The following is a 17903-nucleotide window of genomic DNA, read 5'->3' on the forward strand; positions in this document are numbered from 1 at the left end:
TATATGATGGACGTACCAAATTTAGTGTTAAATAATATAAAAAGGATTGGGTCCTCTCTCCCCCTGCCAAGAGTCGCATTCTTCTCCATCAAGAAGCGCATAAAGAAACAGGGCTAGAAAGAGAAACCGGATTCTGAGAAGAAGAGTAGGAGTCAGAAGAAAGTAGATGGCAGCCATTACATCTTCCGCTGTTAATCAAGGTATGTCATAGATCATATTAAGTTTTGTTTGTGAAATATTCGGTATTGATGATCTTTGGGCTGTTAATTTGAATTGTTCATAATTAATCAAGAAAGATCGCAAATGTAAAATAAGATTTACATTTGGTATCAGAGCCACCAATCAATAACTGAATATTTCCTATGATTGCAATTGATCTGTTCTGTGCTTTACTCATGATGTTAATCAAATCCTCCGCATGCCCACAATTTTCTGATCAAGTGATTTGCTTTCTTCGCGTATCTGCTTTAATTGATCCACCATCCACTGCTTTATTACTGAGTAAAATATTTCTGTCATTCCGTGATAAAATATAATAACGAATATGATACCGGCGATTGCCCATATCCGATTCGTTGGTGAAATGTAGAGCTCAGGAATTTTTTTGGTGGAATTTTGATTCATAATTCGATTCATAATTCTCCACGTATTCGCAACCTATTGCGATCAATTTAGTTTGGATATGCGGGCATGAATATTATCTCGAAAGTCTCTTTTAATAGAGGGATGAATCACTTTGTGTTTGTAGTATACCGGAATGCCGCGACTACGGTTGTGCTTGCTCCTTTCGCCTTCCTCATTGAAAGGAAAGTGCGAGCGAAACTCACTTTTTCCATATTCTGCCAGATTTTTGCATTGGGTTTGTTGGGGCCTGTAATCGACCAGAATTTTTACTTCGTGGGATTGAAATTGTTTTGCATAAAGTATGTGTTATAAATCATTTATGCACATGAGATTTATGATTTTGTTAATCACCAAAGTGGTCAAAATCAGAATAGTCATTTAGTGCATAAGTGACATAATGATTATTGATAGAAATTGCCAGTTATAATAATACCAATTAACACTGGCGTCACTAATGATAGAACCTGAGAGCTTACCCAAAGGAAAGTCTTGTTCTATAACTAGTTGACATGATGAGGTTTAATAGATATTTTGATTAAATAAATATTGATCATCCAAAGATGTCAGTTCTATTTAATTGAATATATTTATTGCCTACTTATGTTTTGGTATTTAATTATGTTAAGTATAAGATAGTATCTACCCAAAGGAGTGCTATATTATACTATTATGTCTACATCTGAATCGCGTTAGTTATGAGCTTACAGTTATTTCATTTTTTTAATTTGCAGGAGTTCCCATGAATACACATGCTTCATCTGTTACATTGTTCACTGGTGTTAATTTTTCTGAATGGAGAGAACAAGTCAATTTCCATTTAGGTGTTCAGGATCTTGACTTGGCACTCCTTGAGGATAAACCTGCTGCTCTTACAAAAGATAGTACTGAGGTAGAAAAATCACACCATAAAGCATGGGAACGCAGTAACAGATTGAGCCTTATGTTTATTAAGATGACTGTTGCTAACAACATCAAGTCAACAATTCCACAAACAGAAAGTGCTAAGGAATATATGCAGTTTGTGGAAGAGCGTTTTCGTTCAGCTGATAAGTCACTCGCTGGTACTCTTATGGCAGAACTCACGACCATGAAGTTTGATGGGTCGCGAACTATGCAAGAGCACATTATAGAGATGACTAATCTTGCAGTAAGGTTAAACTCCCTGGGACTTACAGTAGAGGATTCTTTTCTTGTCCAGTTCATCCTGAACTCGCTACCTTCTGAATATGGACCTTTTCAGATTAACTATAACACTATAAAGGATAAGTGGAATGTTAATGAATTGGCCAGTAGACTTGTTCAGGAAGAAGGACGGTTGAAAAATCAAGTGAATCACTCAGAAAGTTTTGTGAGTAATAAAGCTGGTAAAGAAAAGAAAGGAAAATCAAGTCATTTCAAGAAGAAAAAGGCACCTGCTAAGAATGGGCAGGATAAGGAAAAGAAGGAACTAAAGGATGTTCAATGTCATTTCTGTAAAAAGAAAGGACATTATCAAAGTGACTGTCCGAAAAGGAAAGCTTGGTTCGAAAAGAAAGGTAATTATCTATCTTTCGTATGTTTTGAATCAAATTTAGTTGAAGTTCCCATTAATACATGGTGGCTTGATACTGGTGCTACAACTCATGTTTCCAATAATATGCAGGGATTTCTTATGATCCGAACCATAAATCCAAATGAAGATCGTTTTCTCTTTATGAGCAACGGAATGAAATCTTCAATTGAAGGCATTGGGACTTATCGTCTAATTCTAGAAAGTGGATATGTATTAGACTTATACAGTACCCTTTATGTACCTTCATTATCTAGAAACCTTATTTCCGTAAGTAAGTTGGATATTTCTGGTTTTAGATGTATGATTGGATCTGGCTGTTTTGATTTATATAAGAATACTGATAATGTTGGTTCTGGTATTCTAATTGATGGTTTATATAAATTGAAACTGAATGAAACTTATGCGAATTCCTTGTTGAATGTAGTAAATAATGTTGGATGTAAACATAGCATGTTGAATGAAAATTCTGCTTTCTTGTGGCATAAAAGACTAGGTCATATATCCAAAGAAAGAATGATGAGATTAGTAAGTAATGAAATTTTGTCAAATTTGGACTTTAGTGATCTAGAATTATGTGTGGATTGTATTAAAGGTAAACAAACCAAACATAATAAGAAAGGAGCCACTAGAAGCAGCCAGCTTCTTGAAATAATACACACTGATATTTGCGGACCTATGGACACTCCAGCCTTTAATGGAGAAAAGTATTTCATCACTTTTATTGACGATTTTTCCCGTTATGGTTATGTCTATTTGCTTCATGAAAAACCTCAATCTGTGAATGTCCTTGAGACGTTTGTAAAGGAAGTTGAGAGGCAATTAGATAAAAAGGTGAAAATCATAAGGTCTGATAGAGGTGGTGAATATTATGGTAAATATAATGAGTCAGGTCAGTGTCCAGGTCCATTTGCAAAATTCCTTGAAAGTCATGGCATATGTGCGCAATACACAATGTCAGGTACACCACAGCAAAATGGTGTAGCAGAAAGGCGCAATAGGACGTTAATAGATATGATTAGGAGTATGATGTCAGATTCTACACTACCTAAGAATTTGTGGTCGTATGCTCTCAAAACCACTAATTATTTGTTGAATAGGGTTCCTAGTAAAGCTGTTCAAAAGACTCCTTTTGAGTTATGGACTAACAGGAAACCTAGCTTAAGACACCTGCATGTTTGGGGTTGTCCAGCGGAAGCGAGAATTTATAATCCACATGAAAAGAAATTAGATTCTCGAACGATCAATGGGTATTTTTTAGGTTACCCTGAGAAATCTAAAGGGTACGTGTTTTACTGTCCTAATCATAGTCCAAGAATTGTAGAAACTGGTAATGCAAGATTCATTGAGAATGGTGAAGTCAGTGGGAGTACTCGAAGAGAAATAGTAGAAATAAAGGAAACAAGGGTAAATGTTACATTGCCTAGAATAGTTCCTCCATCTACTATTACTCCAAATGTTGTTCCAGCTGTTGTAGAACAGCATGATGATAATGAACAACATATAAATGAAGAAGTACTTCCTGAAGGAAATGACTTACATAATGCTGATATGCATGAACCACAACAAGTAGCATTAAGAAGACCTCAAAGAAATCGTAGGTCAGCTATTTCTGATGATTATGTGGTTTATATGCAAGAATCAGATTATGATATTGGAATCAATAAGGATCCAGTTTCGTTTTCACATGCTGTAGAAAGTAAAGAGTCAAAGGAATGGATTAATGCCATGAAAGAAGAACTGAAATCCATGCAACAGAATGAAGTTTGGGATCTCGTTGAGTTACCACATGGCTGTAAAAGAGTCGGATGCAAATGGGTTTTTAAAACCAAACACGACTCTAGTGGTAATATCGAACGGTATAAATCTAGACTTGTTGCTAAGGGTTACACTCAGAAAGATGGTGTTGATTACAAGGAGACATTTTCTCCTGTTTCGAAAAAGGACTCACTAAGAATAATAATGGCATTAGTAGCTCATTATGATTTGGAGTTGCATCAAATGGATGTGAAAACAGCCTTTCTGAATGGATATCTTGATGAGGATGTTTACATGGATCAACCTGAGGGTTTTTCTATAGAAGGCAAAGAACAATTGGTGTGTAAACTTAAGAAGTCAATATATGGGCTTAAACAAGCATCCCGACAATGGTATATTAAGTTCAATACCATTATTACATCCTTTGGTTTTAAGGAAAATACGGTTGATCACTGTATATACCAAAAGATCAGTGGGAGCAAGTTTATTTATCTGGTCCTTTATGTTGATGACATCTTGCTTGCTGCAAATAACTTAAGTATATTGCATGAGACTAAGGAATTTCTCTCAACGAACTTTGAAATGAAAGATATGGGAGAGGCATCCTATGTGATTGGAATAGAAATATTCCGTGATCGATCACAAGGAATATTGGGATTGTCTCAGAAAGGATATGTCGAAAGGATTCTAGAGAGATTTGGAATGAGTAAATGTTCACCTGGGACAGTTCCTGTACAGAAAGGTGATAAATTCAGTCTCATGCAATGTCCTAAGAATGATGTTGAACGAAAGGAAATGGAATCAATTCCATATGCATCTGTTGTTGGTAGCCTGATGTATGCTCAAACCTGTACTAGACCGGATATCAGCTTTGCGGTCGGTATGTTAGGGAGGTATCAAAGTAATCCAGGAAGGGAACATTGGCAAGCTGCAAAGAAAGTTTTGAGGTACTTACAAGGCACGAAAGATTACATGCTCATGTATAGAAGATCCAATGAATCGGAGGTGATCGGATATAGCGATTCAGATTTTGCTGGATGCATCGATACTAGAAAATCGACTTTTGGTTACTTGTTTATGTTTGCTCAAGGTGCCATATCATGGAAAAGTGCGAAAAAGACTATCGTTGCTTCATCCACTATGGAGGCAGAATTTGTGGCATGTTTTGAAGCCACAATTCATGCATTATGGTTGCGGAACTTTATTTCAGGACTTGCGGTTGTCGACACCATTAGCAAGCCGCTGAAAATTTATTGTGATAACTCTGCGGCAGTATTTTTCTCAAAGAATGACAAGTACTCTAAAGGTGCCAAACACATAGATCTGAAGTATCTTGTTGTGAAAGATGAGGTTCAGAAACAAAGAGTGTCAATCATGCACATCAGGACAGAACTTATGATTGCAGACCCTTTGACGAAAGGGTTACAACCAAGACAATTTAAGGAACATGTTCAAAGAATGGGTCTTGGTTGTATTAATAATAATTGATGTGTGACATTCTGAGCTCTTTTATGTGTTTCTGATATACAATTATGTGTCTCTTGTTTTAATATAGTAGTACGTATTTTATGTAATTTTAAACAAGAAAGAGTCTTATAAAGATATTATGTTTAATCATTATGATATAAGACATTATGTGGACCATTATGTTGTTTTATATAAATTATGAGTATGAATTGATGGTTTGCTGGTATTGCAGTATATGGAAGGAAATGCATTGAATTAATAGTGCACAACCGCCATAACTCTCAGCAATTTATCATAGTATGATGTTCAACACTTAATATTATGAATAGTCGGGTCAAGTGGGAGAATGTTAGAAATCTGCAGTTTCTAAATCTTAATGTGACCCGATTAAAGCATTAAAGCGTTAAAAGCATTAAAGCATTAAAGCATTAAAGCGTTGAATTGGTATATGATGGACGTACCAGATTTAGTGTTAAATAATATAAAAAGGATTGGGTCCTCTCTCCCCCTGCCAAGAGTCGCATTCTTCTCCATCAAGAAGCGAATAAAGAAACAGGGCTAGAAAGAGAAACCGGATTCTGAGAAGAAGAGTAGGAGTCAGAAGAAAGTAGATGGCAGCCATTACATCTTCCGCTGTTAATCAAGGTATGTCATAGATCATATTAAGTTTTGTTTGTGAAATATTCGGTATTGATGATCTTTGGGCTGATAATTTGAATTGTTCATAATTAATCAAGAAAGATCGCAAATGTAAAATAAGATTTACATATTCTAGATGGAGAAATACTTTGATATACATTAAGTGGCATCCTTACGAAGGTAAATATTGCCACCATGCTTTTAGAGCTTCATTGACATGTATGGAATTAGTGGATTTGTGAAAGTACAAGGGATTCTATTGTATCTTGGTCTCTTTTTACAAAGGAAATGATAGCACATTATGGGGATATTAAGAGTAATACATCTTTTATTCAACTCATAAATCTTCGATAAAAAGGTCCAATTATAGAGGATATTCAACAATTCCAAAAGTTGAGTCTCAAGGTAAATTACATTTGAGAAGATAATTTTTAGACCTATTTATGGGAATTTTTAAGGAAAGCAGCCAACATGAGGTGTGTCTCTTTGAACACACACCTCTAGAGCATTCTTTCAGTCTAGCAAGGAAAGTTGAAAGTAAGCATATGTCCAATAAAAAATCAGTCGCTAATAACTATAGAGAAAATCATGCTTCCTCTCTTAAACCGATAAGGTTGACACCTCAACAAATGGATGAAACAAGAGAAAAGGGGTTATGTTTCAACTACGACAACCAGTATAATAAGGGGCATAAATTTAGTGAGAAGAAGTTTTTTGAAAATGAATAAGATCGAGAAGTGGAATTGTCACGATATCTAGATCTAGAAGAGACTACTCCAACAATATCTTGTTATGAAGTGGTCGACATGAGTACTCCAAAAACCCTCAAGATAGAAGGACATATCAAAAAGAAAAAGGTATCAATATCGATTGATTCATGTAGCACCCATAACTTCACCAATTACAAACTAGAAAAAATTAATTGCTTTGTATATCCAACATCAAAATTTCAAGTAATAATTACAGATGGAGGTACCAAAAATTGCTCAAGGAAGTGCAATAGTATTAGGTTGAATATGAGGAAGTAATTTTGGATAGCCCCATGATTGCAATCCAAATGTGTGATGTTGATGTTGTATCAGGTGTTCGATTATTGTAATCATTGGGAATGATGGCCCCCAATTTTCAAGATATTTTCATAAGATTTTGATTAAAAGGAAAGGAAATCAAGTGTAGAGGTATGCAAAGGAAACCCTGTAAAGTGATAAACTCTAATAGCATGACAAAATTTCTAAAACATGGACACCATGGGGTAATTGCACAATTGTGTTTATCAGATGTGTTAGGGTCCTAGGGTCTAGGGATCAAATTGTCTTTGCCTCTTTTATATTCATTTTGGCGATCACAGTGTAGCATATGAACTATTATCGTCATAGTCTAAAACATCATTATCTAAGGTCATTGTTATAATTCCATGTTATAGAGGGTCCTTAAAGACGAATTTAAATCTGAGAGAGTCTAGGTCCTTAAAAGGGTCATAAGGTTATTTTTCATCTACGGTCATTGAAGTTTCAAGGGGTTTTATTTCATGGGGTTTCCATTTATCGTGATTTAAAACCATAACAGTCAAATTTCCATTTGGTAAGGGTTTATATGTCTTATATGTCTGTTAGTGGTGTCTAATGTCCCCATCCCATCATTCATAAATTATTAATCACAATCCACCATTTATAATTCATGATTCCCTTCATATACTTCCTTCCATATACTATCCTTCATTCATCACTTACCATCATATGCACACTCTTCTCCCTCAACTCACCTCTCATCATCATTACCATTACATCCCCCTACATCCACAACTCATTATCATCATTCCTAATTCATAATTATTACACCCTTTACCCAAATTTTACACCCAATGACCAAAACAAAACATATGAAGGTGCACATTTTCAAATTTATGTTCATGATTGCCCTCATTCTCTCTCCAATTCCTAGTTCGCGCCCAAAGAAGGTTTGCGCTCAGAGGAAATTTTGGTAGGTTACACAGCACCAAGCCGAGAGAAGTTAGGGAGAGGTTCGACGGCAGGGTCAATCAAGTGTCAAAGGTTGCTACACAATAGCTGCGCAAATCCTACAGGTACATAGTCGTTGCGCAACTGTTATGCAACCGTTTTAAGCTCCTTACAAAGGTCAGAGGCTAGTCTTTCACGGCGTCCAATAAAGTTTTTCTTGTTGCCTAAGGTAGGTAACATAGAATCCAGCCACATTTTTCCTTTAAAAATCATTAGACAGTCATTGTTAAAGTTTGTGTGCATTTGCTAAATAATTGTTGCACAAAGCCCTGAGTGTCACCTCTCTGCATTGCGTTATCATCTCTCCCATCGTCTAGTGCACTGTCAGTCAACCTTTTCACCACAATTTTGGTGTGTGCCATGAAGACAAAGTTAAATGCCCACTTAGTAGTTTTTATAGCCATATGGAAAGCCTAGGGAGAAAAATGAAAGCAAAAGGAGGAGAGGTAGTCCATGTTGAGCCTAGAAGCTTAGAGACAGTGAACTCTGACCCTACAATCCGAGTGTCATTTGAACAGACAAGGGGCATGGATTTTTGTGAGAAAATCTAAACGCATGGCCACCATCTCCAGCTTGCTAGTATGTTTGCCCTAAATTTTAAAAGAGACAAGGATAAAATTGGGGATTTATAGTTTACCATGTCTGAAGAAAATATTTAGCAAACTACAGAGATTCCTTTACAGTGTGAGAGTTGGTTCAAAGGAAAGGAGTTAGATGCCTCTTATTTTAAAGAATTTGTAAAACCTCAATACAAGGACAAATATGACACCACATTTCTAAGGAGCTACTTATTAAGCCACTACAATAAATTGTTGAAGGTTATACAAAGATATTTTACATGTGAAGATCGATTCAACAAGGTGTACCAGTATCACATTTGGTTTCTTATGTGTTTCCCTGGTAAGAGGAGCCTGTAATTTCCTTATTACCTATTCAAAAGCGTGGGCAAGATGGCAAAAAGGGTTCAACCCAAAGGAGAAAAACACTTTCCTAGCTTATTCCAAGTTGCCTTGATCAAATTGTAAGTTTTGCATGAGTTAGAGAAAAGGAAGATGCCTTGGGATGGTTTCTTGTTAGCCTTAGGTTTCCTGGCTCATGCAGACATTTTTCCCATGGAACCAGATGAAGAAGAACCCAAAGCTAAAGAGACAAAGGTATCTAAAGCTACATAGATAGTTAAGGAACCAAGGATGGATAAGGGATCAGCAAGAGAAAGGGAAAAGCAAGATACCAGTGGAAGAAGCACATTTTATACATAGGCTGAGGACTAGATTGAGGACTACATTTTCTACAAAGTAGTTGATTCAGGAGCGAACTCCTCAAGTTGATATCCTAGAGGATATTCCAGAACAAGGTGCAGGGGATGAACAAGATGTTCAAATGGAGGACAAAGAACTTGAAATTACAAAATTACAGGACACCCTTGCTAAAGCTCATCTTAAAATTACTTATTTGAAAAAAGAAAACCAAGAGCTCAGGCACACAGTAGAAGAAGCAACCCGACATAAGGAAAGTGAGTTGTTTAGGAGGTCTCCTAGAACTATACCCTAGGATAAAGGAAAACAGGTGCTTGATGTAGAGGAGGTAAGAGAAACTAGTGTGCGGCTAAAGAAGCCTATGACAAGGTTAGCAACTAAATGGAAGGAGCAGATGAAAGAAACATTTCAAACAACAAATAAGCTAGAGTTTGATGAATGGAAAGAGTATCAGAGGTTGTTTGAGGAGATTGAGGTCTTCGAAAGACAAGTTGATCCGATAATAGAGAATAATGAAATGTACAAAAGGGCCATCATTGATACCATATTGAAAGTTGATGTTCGAGTAGTAGAAGTTTTGGACGCAGTTGAAAAAGCCAAAGTATTCATGAAATGGACTCTTCCCCTACACAGACAACTAAAGAACTATTACATAATAAATCTAATTATGAGGAGAAGATTGAGGCTAATGAAACAAAAGATGACAAGGGCTAGGAATCAACTCAAGAAGATCAGACAGTCACCTAGCAGTTAAGCTACAGTACTACAACCAGCTAAAGAAGTCAAATAAATCTCCAAGCGAGCTAAGGAAGTCAAAACAACCTCCAGCAAGGCCAAACCATCATCTAGTAGGAAGAGAAGGAGGTAGCTAGGTTTCCTAACTGAAATTACTCATTTTTTATCATATAATCTTCTACATTTTGTTGAAGGTCAACATTTGTGTAGTTGAGGGCTCATTTTGTAATCACAAGAGGTCATATTTGTTTTTTTAAACTACGAAAGTTTTTAAAGTTTTGATGCATGTCGAGAGTTATAAGGTGTTTGTGATGAATTGCTGGACATTACAATGTTTTTGGAGCGGGAAATGACAAGTAGACTTAGAATTTGAAGTTCTTTGCACACGTGGTGAATAGTCTTTCTGGGTCTGCATGCGTGGAAAGGAGAATCCAGTGGGTCTTATACCAACACGACATCATATCCAATGTACCCATTAGTTTGGTTTCATCCAGTACATCCTGTAACCATGTTGAGCTAGAAGTCTACTACACATTGTTGTGCAATTCATAACTCAGGCCTATTTTATGTTTCGATTATTTTTGGAATTCCCAGAATGATGTTAGGGATAAGGATAAGCGTAGGGATGTGGATAAGTCTAATTTTTGAAACTTGATGTTGCTAAAGATTTTTACATGATTTAGTTTATCTTTATGTTTTAGTTGATAGCAGAAACATTATATCTGGTCCTTTAGTTTTCATCTAACTAAATGTATTTAAGAAGAATCAAACATGAAAAAATGCTGTGTGCCATGAATATATATCTTCTTGTTTAGATAAGAAAAGCATTATCTTAGAATTCACTATTATGGCACTATGTTTTAGTTTCCTAAACAATAAATGTATTTTCTATTAAATGACATGCAAAATTCATCCTTTAGCTAGATTATTTATGTGTCATTTTTACATCATTCTGTTGCTCACTCTCCTACAACAAAGCTGATCGAAAACATTAGAAAGACTACCGATCTCGCTCCTGCTACAAGAACCTTTCATTATTTTACCTATTCATTGAAGATCAACTAAAAGTGACTCCATGTACAATGGACTTTCTTCACGCCTAGCATCAAAACATTAAAACAAATCATATTTTTTCTGTTTCTAAAAACTAGCCTAAGATATGAAATACTCACACAATTAATTGACTGAAAAACTCTATATAGAGAGCCCTCTCTAAAGCTAGAAGGGTTATATTCTAGCTTGTAAGTGGTTTGTGGTTACCCTTGTAAACCTTTTCTGAGCCTAAAGGTTCAAGTATAGGGTGCTAACATAGTGGTGTCATTTCCGGGGAGCGAGAGGTCACATTTTCCTCGGGTGTGAACAACACAGATTAAATCTAATTAATGATGGTGAAAAACAGTTGGACATAAAAATTGTTGTACATATTTCACTTGGAGACTCAAGTTTTCAAGGATCCAAAAGATCAAACTTTCATAGCGACTTCACTATTCAAAGGTCGGTAATTTCAAGAAGTCATGGGTGACTTATATTTTTTCAAGATGGGTTCAATTGCAAGAAAAAATGTTAGGTATGCTCCTATGGATAGGTTTCATATTCCTGGATTTCCAAATCCTATTCCTTATGTTGATTGGTTCACCTATCTCCCAATATTCAAAGACAAAATAGGAGAAGATGTTGCTCTTCATTTAATCAAGTTCCACATGCATCTATGTACACTTGGAGTTGAGTTTCATGAGGATTTCTTAACGAAGATGTTTACGGAAACTGTCTTAGAGGACAACGCAAGATCATGGTATGAAGGATTTCCAGCTTCTAGTTTATGTCCACTTAAGGATTTCTATGCAGCATTTTGTAAAAATTAGAAGCAAAATTACCCTTCTATAGTGTTGACAGAAAGATTTGGTGGAAAGTTTGGTGATCTTATTCAACATATGGGAATTGAAATTTATGATCGGGATTTAATGTATGATCAAATTGAAGAAGCTTTGTTCAATTTATCTTTTCATTAGGATGGAATAATAGAAACTAGCTGTCAAGATATTCAGGAAAATTTCCAACAAACAAAGGTTTCTTCTTTCGCTGAAAAGCAAATAGATAAACATCCTGATGTAGAAAGTTATGATTTTTCTTTTGAGTTTGAAGAAAATTTGCAGCAATCTTTCAGATGCTAAGTCACCCAGAGAAAGAACAGGAGAGACAATCAAATTTTTCATCAACTTATCAAATTTCGAGTTCTAAAATTCCAACATTGAGTTCACTTTAGATGAAGATGAAGGTGTCATCCATGAAAGCAGTAAGCAAAAAAATGACATCTATACTTCACAGTTATAAGAGGATAATGAAGAGTAGATTATTTTAGATTCCTTGGATATTGCAGAATCTATTCATGATTATACATCTCTCCAATTGATATTTTTAGAATTTTTTAAAGGCCAAGAAGACACTCTTGTTCATATACATGAAGCGTAATTTGTAAAAGAAATGTTATTCAAAATATGGCTGCCCCAATTGAATATTTTAAAGAACATACTATTCCTTTCCCTGACGTACATGGCAAGACTGATGAAAAAATTTCTCCCATTTCTTTCGAAGATAGTCCTAAGTTTCTGAAAGACTGATTCTTTCTTCTTGTCAATCATCAAGTAAAGGTAACTAATCATGCTTTTGCAAAAACTTTTGTTGTTTTGTTGGAATCATTAAGGGAAGGATATCTTAAGGGAATTTTAATATTTTTTCAAGATTGTGTGGCTAGTCTATTACAGTCATTAGAGCAAAGGAACATTGTGGAATTTATGGATCATGAAAATATTTTAAGTGGAAATTTTGAATTGCCATTTTCTTAATTTTTCTTTCTGCATGGAGAAGCCAAATTCCAGCTTATTTTAAGTAGCCATTTTCTTGATTGGCTACATTGGTGAGATCATTTCACATGAGTGTATATATATATATCTTGAACAGGTGTGAAAATTTATCGTCAACGTTTGAAGCCCAAGGAGAAGGCCCTAAGACTTTGGTGATTTGCTGTCAAATTTCTTATTTCCTTTAAAGTTTTCAACTTTGTAATCAGTCTGTCAGTTGAGTCTTTTTATTTTTGACTCCATTGCTCGATGGTTAGGCTACTAGTCTACAGCGTTCTCGGCACCTCACTAGGAGGTTGTCATCCCCATTGGAGCCAATGTTAGGGTCGTTGTGTCTAGGGATCAAATTGTATTTGCCTCTTTTCTATTCATTTTCGGGATCACAGTTTAGCCTATGAACCATTTTTTTCATAGTCTAAGGTCACTCATTATCTAAGGTCACTATTATAATTCCATGTTATAGAGGGTCCTTAAAGACAAAGTTAAATTTTATAGAGTCTAGGTCCTTGAGAGGGTCATAAGGTTATTTTTCATCTACAGCCATAGAAGGTTCAAGGGGTTTTATTTCATGGGGTTTCCATTTATCATGAGTTAAAACCATAACAATCAAATTTCCATATGTTAAGGGTTTGTATGTCTTATATGTTTGTTAGTGGTGTCTATTGTCCCCATCCCACCATTCGTAATTTATTAATCATAGTCCACCATTTATAGTTCATGATTCTATTCATATACTCCCTTCCATATACTATCCTTCATTCATCACTTACCATCATATGCACACACCTCTCCTCAACTCGCCTCTCATCATCACTACCATTACATCCACCTACATCCACCTACATCCACAACTCATTATCATCATTCCTAATTCATAATTATTACACCATTTACCCAAAGTTTACACCCAATGACCAAAACAAAACATATGAAGGTGCACATTTTCAAATTTATGTCCATGATTACCCTCATTCTTTCTCCAATTCCTTGTTCAAGCCGAGAGAAGGTTTGTGTTTAGAGGAAAGTTTGGTAGGTTACACAGCACCAGGCTGAGAGCAGTTAGGTAGAGGTTCAAAGATGGGTTAATTCAAGTGTCGAAGGTTGCTATGCAATAGATGCGCAAATCCTACAACAACATAGTCACTGTGCAATTGCTACACAACCATTTTAAGCTCCTTATAGAGGCTAGAGGCCAGTCTCCCACTACGTCCAATCAAGTCTTTTATGTTTCCTAAGGTATGGAACATATACTCCAACCACAATTTTCCTCTAAAAATCATTAGATACTCATTGGTAAAGTCTGTTTTCATTTGTTGCACAAAGCCCTATGTGTTAACTGGTCTGCTTTCCAGGTGTTTAAAGTGCTTAGGGTTTGTGTGTTGATTAGAATGAGTAGAGGTGTTCCTGTACATAGATCCTATAGTCAAAATTTCATGGTCATTCGCACGATTGCGTTCACATACTTCTCATACATCCAATACATCGCTACATGGAATTGTAACAAGGTTGTCAGGGCCTAAAGGTTTTCCCAAGACCCAAAGTCATTTAACTCCTATGAAAACCCTATTAATCACTTCCTTGGATCGCGCTATCATCATCTAATGCGTTGTCAGTCAACCTTTTCACCACAGTTTTGGTGTGTGCCACGAAGACAGAGTTAAAAGCCTACACTATACATTTTATAGCCATATGGAAAGCCTAGGGAGAAGAAGCAAAGCAAAGGGGGGAGAGGTAGTCCGTGTTGAGCCTAGGAGCTTAGAGATAGTGAACTCTGACCCTACAATCCGGATGGATTTCGAACAGACAAGGTGCATAGATTTCTATGAGAACATCTAAACGCATGGCCACCATTTCGAGCTTGCTAGTATGTTTGCCCTGAATTTTATCGGTAACCATGTTAAAATTGGGGATTTAGAGTTTACAGTGTCTGACGAAACTATTTCTCAAGCTACAAAGATTCCTTTACAAGGTGAGAGTTGGTTCAAAGGAAAGGGGTTAGATGCCTCTTATTTTAAAGAATTTGTAAAACCTCAATACAAGGACAAATATGACATCACATTTCCAAGGAGCTACTTGTTGAGCCACTGCAGTCGATTGTTGAAGGTTATATAGAGATACTTTACATGTGAAGGTTGTTTTAGCAAGGTGTACCAGTATCACATTTGGTTTCTTATGCGTTTCAATGGTAAGAGGAGCCTGGAATTTTCTTATTACCTGTTCAAAAGCTTGGGCAAGATGGCAAAAAGGGTTCAACCCAAAGGAGAAAAACACTTTCCTAGCTTATTCTAAGTTGCATTGATCAAATTGTAAGTTTTGCATGAGTTAGAGAAAAGGAAGATGCCTTGGGATGGTTTCTTGTCAGCATCAAGGTTCCTGGCTCATGCATACATTTTTCCCATAGAACCAGATGAAGAAGAACCCAAAGCTAAAGAGACAAAGTTATCTAAAGCTACATAGACAGTTAAGGAAACAAGGAGGTATAAGAGAGCAACAAGAAAAAGGAAAAACAATACACAAATGGTGTCTTACTCCATACTTACATATGCGTACTCTTAAATTTGAAAACGATTCCATACTTACATATGCGTACTCTTAAATTTGTAGGGAATGTAATTTATACCTTGCATCATAATGACAAACAAAAACAAAACAATTATCTGTATTCAAAAATTAAAACAATGCACACTCCCAAATACTAACCATCTACCTTCCACGCATGATAGAAAATACATTAAATATGTTTTGAGGAACTGCAAGCTTTTGATGATGGAAGAAAATAGTGGATGGATGCCAAAAATAAGGGAATATATAAAAATATTACACTAGGAATCCTTTTCAATCAAATCCCACCTGCAATTTGCGGCAGCAGCATGCAGAATCAACGGCTTTTTTCACATAATTTAGTGTGCACGCTTAGCATAATCGAGGACCGAACAGAATATTCTCACAACTCCACAGTTATCGCACCCTGAACAAATCCCTCAAAGTCATGTGGCTTCTCGACGGGAACCCACTTCCCAGAGTTGTCGAACATGTAACACACCTGCTCACCCCAACGGCTCGTAGAACCGCTCACAAATATCTTGTCACGCCATGCCGTGGCGCAGGTAGCAACGTCCATATTTTCAGGAAGAGGAGCCACCACTTCTGAAAAGTTGTCCTTACAGTTATATCGCGTTACTTGTTGGTTATGGAAGAAATACAAGTGCCCCAAGACTGCCAAGCAAGACCTGGGGCTTCCCCCAATACTCCACATATTCTCCACTTTATTCCAAACGCCTGATTTGGGATCGAATTCTTCCGCACTCTTCTCGAATCGACCCTCTGACTCTGTCGCGTACCCGCTTATCACACTGAATTTTCCATCCATAAAGACTCCGTGGCATCGGTCTCGCTCTTCGCTCATGGGAGGCAGAACCTCCCACTTGTCATGTTTAACATCATATGCATCTGCTGTCCGCAGAGCGTTTTTCTTGTTGTCCTGCCCTCCGGCGACGTAGATAAGCCCATCGGGAGAAACAGAAGAGGCGAAGAAGGATCGAATCGTGGGCATATCGGCTCCGCTACGCCAAGTACCGGACGTGAAGTCATAGATAAAGACAGAGTTCATGGCCTCCCAGCGGGAGGGATTCCATCCACCAATAATAATCAGTTTCTGATCCACCGAAACGCAGTGACAGAAGAGGGGAATCCCATTGGGAAATTGGGGAATGGAAGGGAGCCGATCCCAAGTACCCTGCAGAGAGTCATACAGAGTTAGCCCATAAACGGGGGCTCTCTGCCATTTATCCTTGTCAGCCGAATTCCCTTGAGGAATAGCCTGAATCAAACATATCAACTGCTCGCTAGTCCCAGAGATTTTTCTGTCTTCATAGAACCGAGGGCTACCCAGCATAGCCTCCCAGCTTCTGCACACAGATTTGAGCTTATCATGTGACTTGTAAGGCACTCTGAGCAGGCACTCTCGACCGATTTCGTCTGGAATATTAGGAATAAGATCCATGGATCTCGCTACAAATCCTCAGATTACTGAAAATTAAAAAAACCAGTCTATAATTAAATCACACGGATTTGTAACCGTTCGGCTCTGCCAAAAACAAATGAAGGCTATCAGCAAATAGGGAAGGGGAAAATGGAAAATCTTGCTCTAAACACCAGAGACTATTGCGCTAAAGACGAATATAGGGCACGACCAGATATGGAGACAGGAAAATATTGCGCTAAGAACACAGGAAAATTTTGAGGAAAACACGAAGAGTATGAACAAACGTGGAGAATACAGCAGAAGAGCTTGCGCTAAAACGAATGAAAACGAGGAGAAAATATAGAGAAGACAAGGGACAATCTTGCCCTAAGAACAGCTATTTAATGTGAGAAGGGTGAGAGACGTGCGAAAATATATAGAAAGTGAAGTTAGCCCGTGTGGGACCGTTTAGAACTGGTTTGGCGGAATCCGCAATATTAAACAAATGGGTAAATTTTCATTTAAAAATATTTGATTATTACAATATTCCAATTTTTGCAAGTGGAAATAGATTTGTATTATATATATATATATATATATTTTTGGAGCATCTAAAATTTCATTTAATATATTTAATTATGTTAGTATTTTCATTTTTTTAATAATAAAAATAAATTCAAACACTATTAAAAACATCTTTTCTTACGGCAATTAAAATTCTATCACAAATTTTTTAACTTCTTTCTATTATTTTGTAAAAAATATTATAACCTCTTAAAACCATAGTTACCAAGTTCAGCGGTACCGCAGAAAAAAATTTGAAAATTCTCGGGTTCGATTCGATTTGCGAATTAATACGTCAATTCGAGTTCGGTACGGTGTATTAGATATTAGGTTCACAATTATAGGTTCATGGATTAACGGATTAAGACCAGTGCACATTTTTAATCGTAATGAGATTTTTAGCTTTTCATTTACGGTTCAAAAACTTTTCGGATCTATGAAATGGCAAAGATTATGGTTAAGATCTCATTT

The 17903-nt window shown here is 36.5% G+C and overlaps 1 protein-coding gene across 1 annotated transcript; it reads right to left on the bottom strand.

Moving 5' to 3' along the window:
- Positions 1-15848: 15848 nt before the first annotated feature.
- On the bottom strand, positions 15849-17001 carry LOC149187524 (F-box/kelch-repeat protein At1g80440-like). Its single transcript, XM_089412836.1, has one exon. It carries the CDS (start codon positions 16905-16907, stop codon positions 15849-15851), a length of 1059 nt encoding a protein of 352 aa, XP_089268962.1. The 5' UTR covers positions 16908-17001.
- Positions 17002-17903: the final 902 nt, after the last annotated feature.

This window comes from Pinus tabuliformis, chromosome 3_1 (genome assembly GCF_031772625.1).
Source record: "Pinus tabuliformis cultivar Carrire ecotype Pingquan chromosome 3_1, CPIR1, whole genome shotgun sequence".
NCBI classification, from domain to species: Eukaryota; Viridiplantae; Streptophyta; class Pinopsida; order Pinales; family Pinaceae; genus Pinus; species Pinus tabuliformis.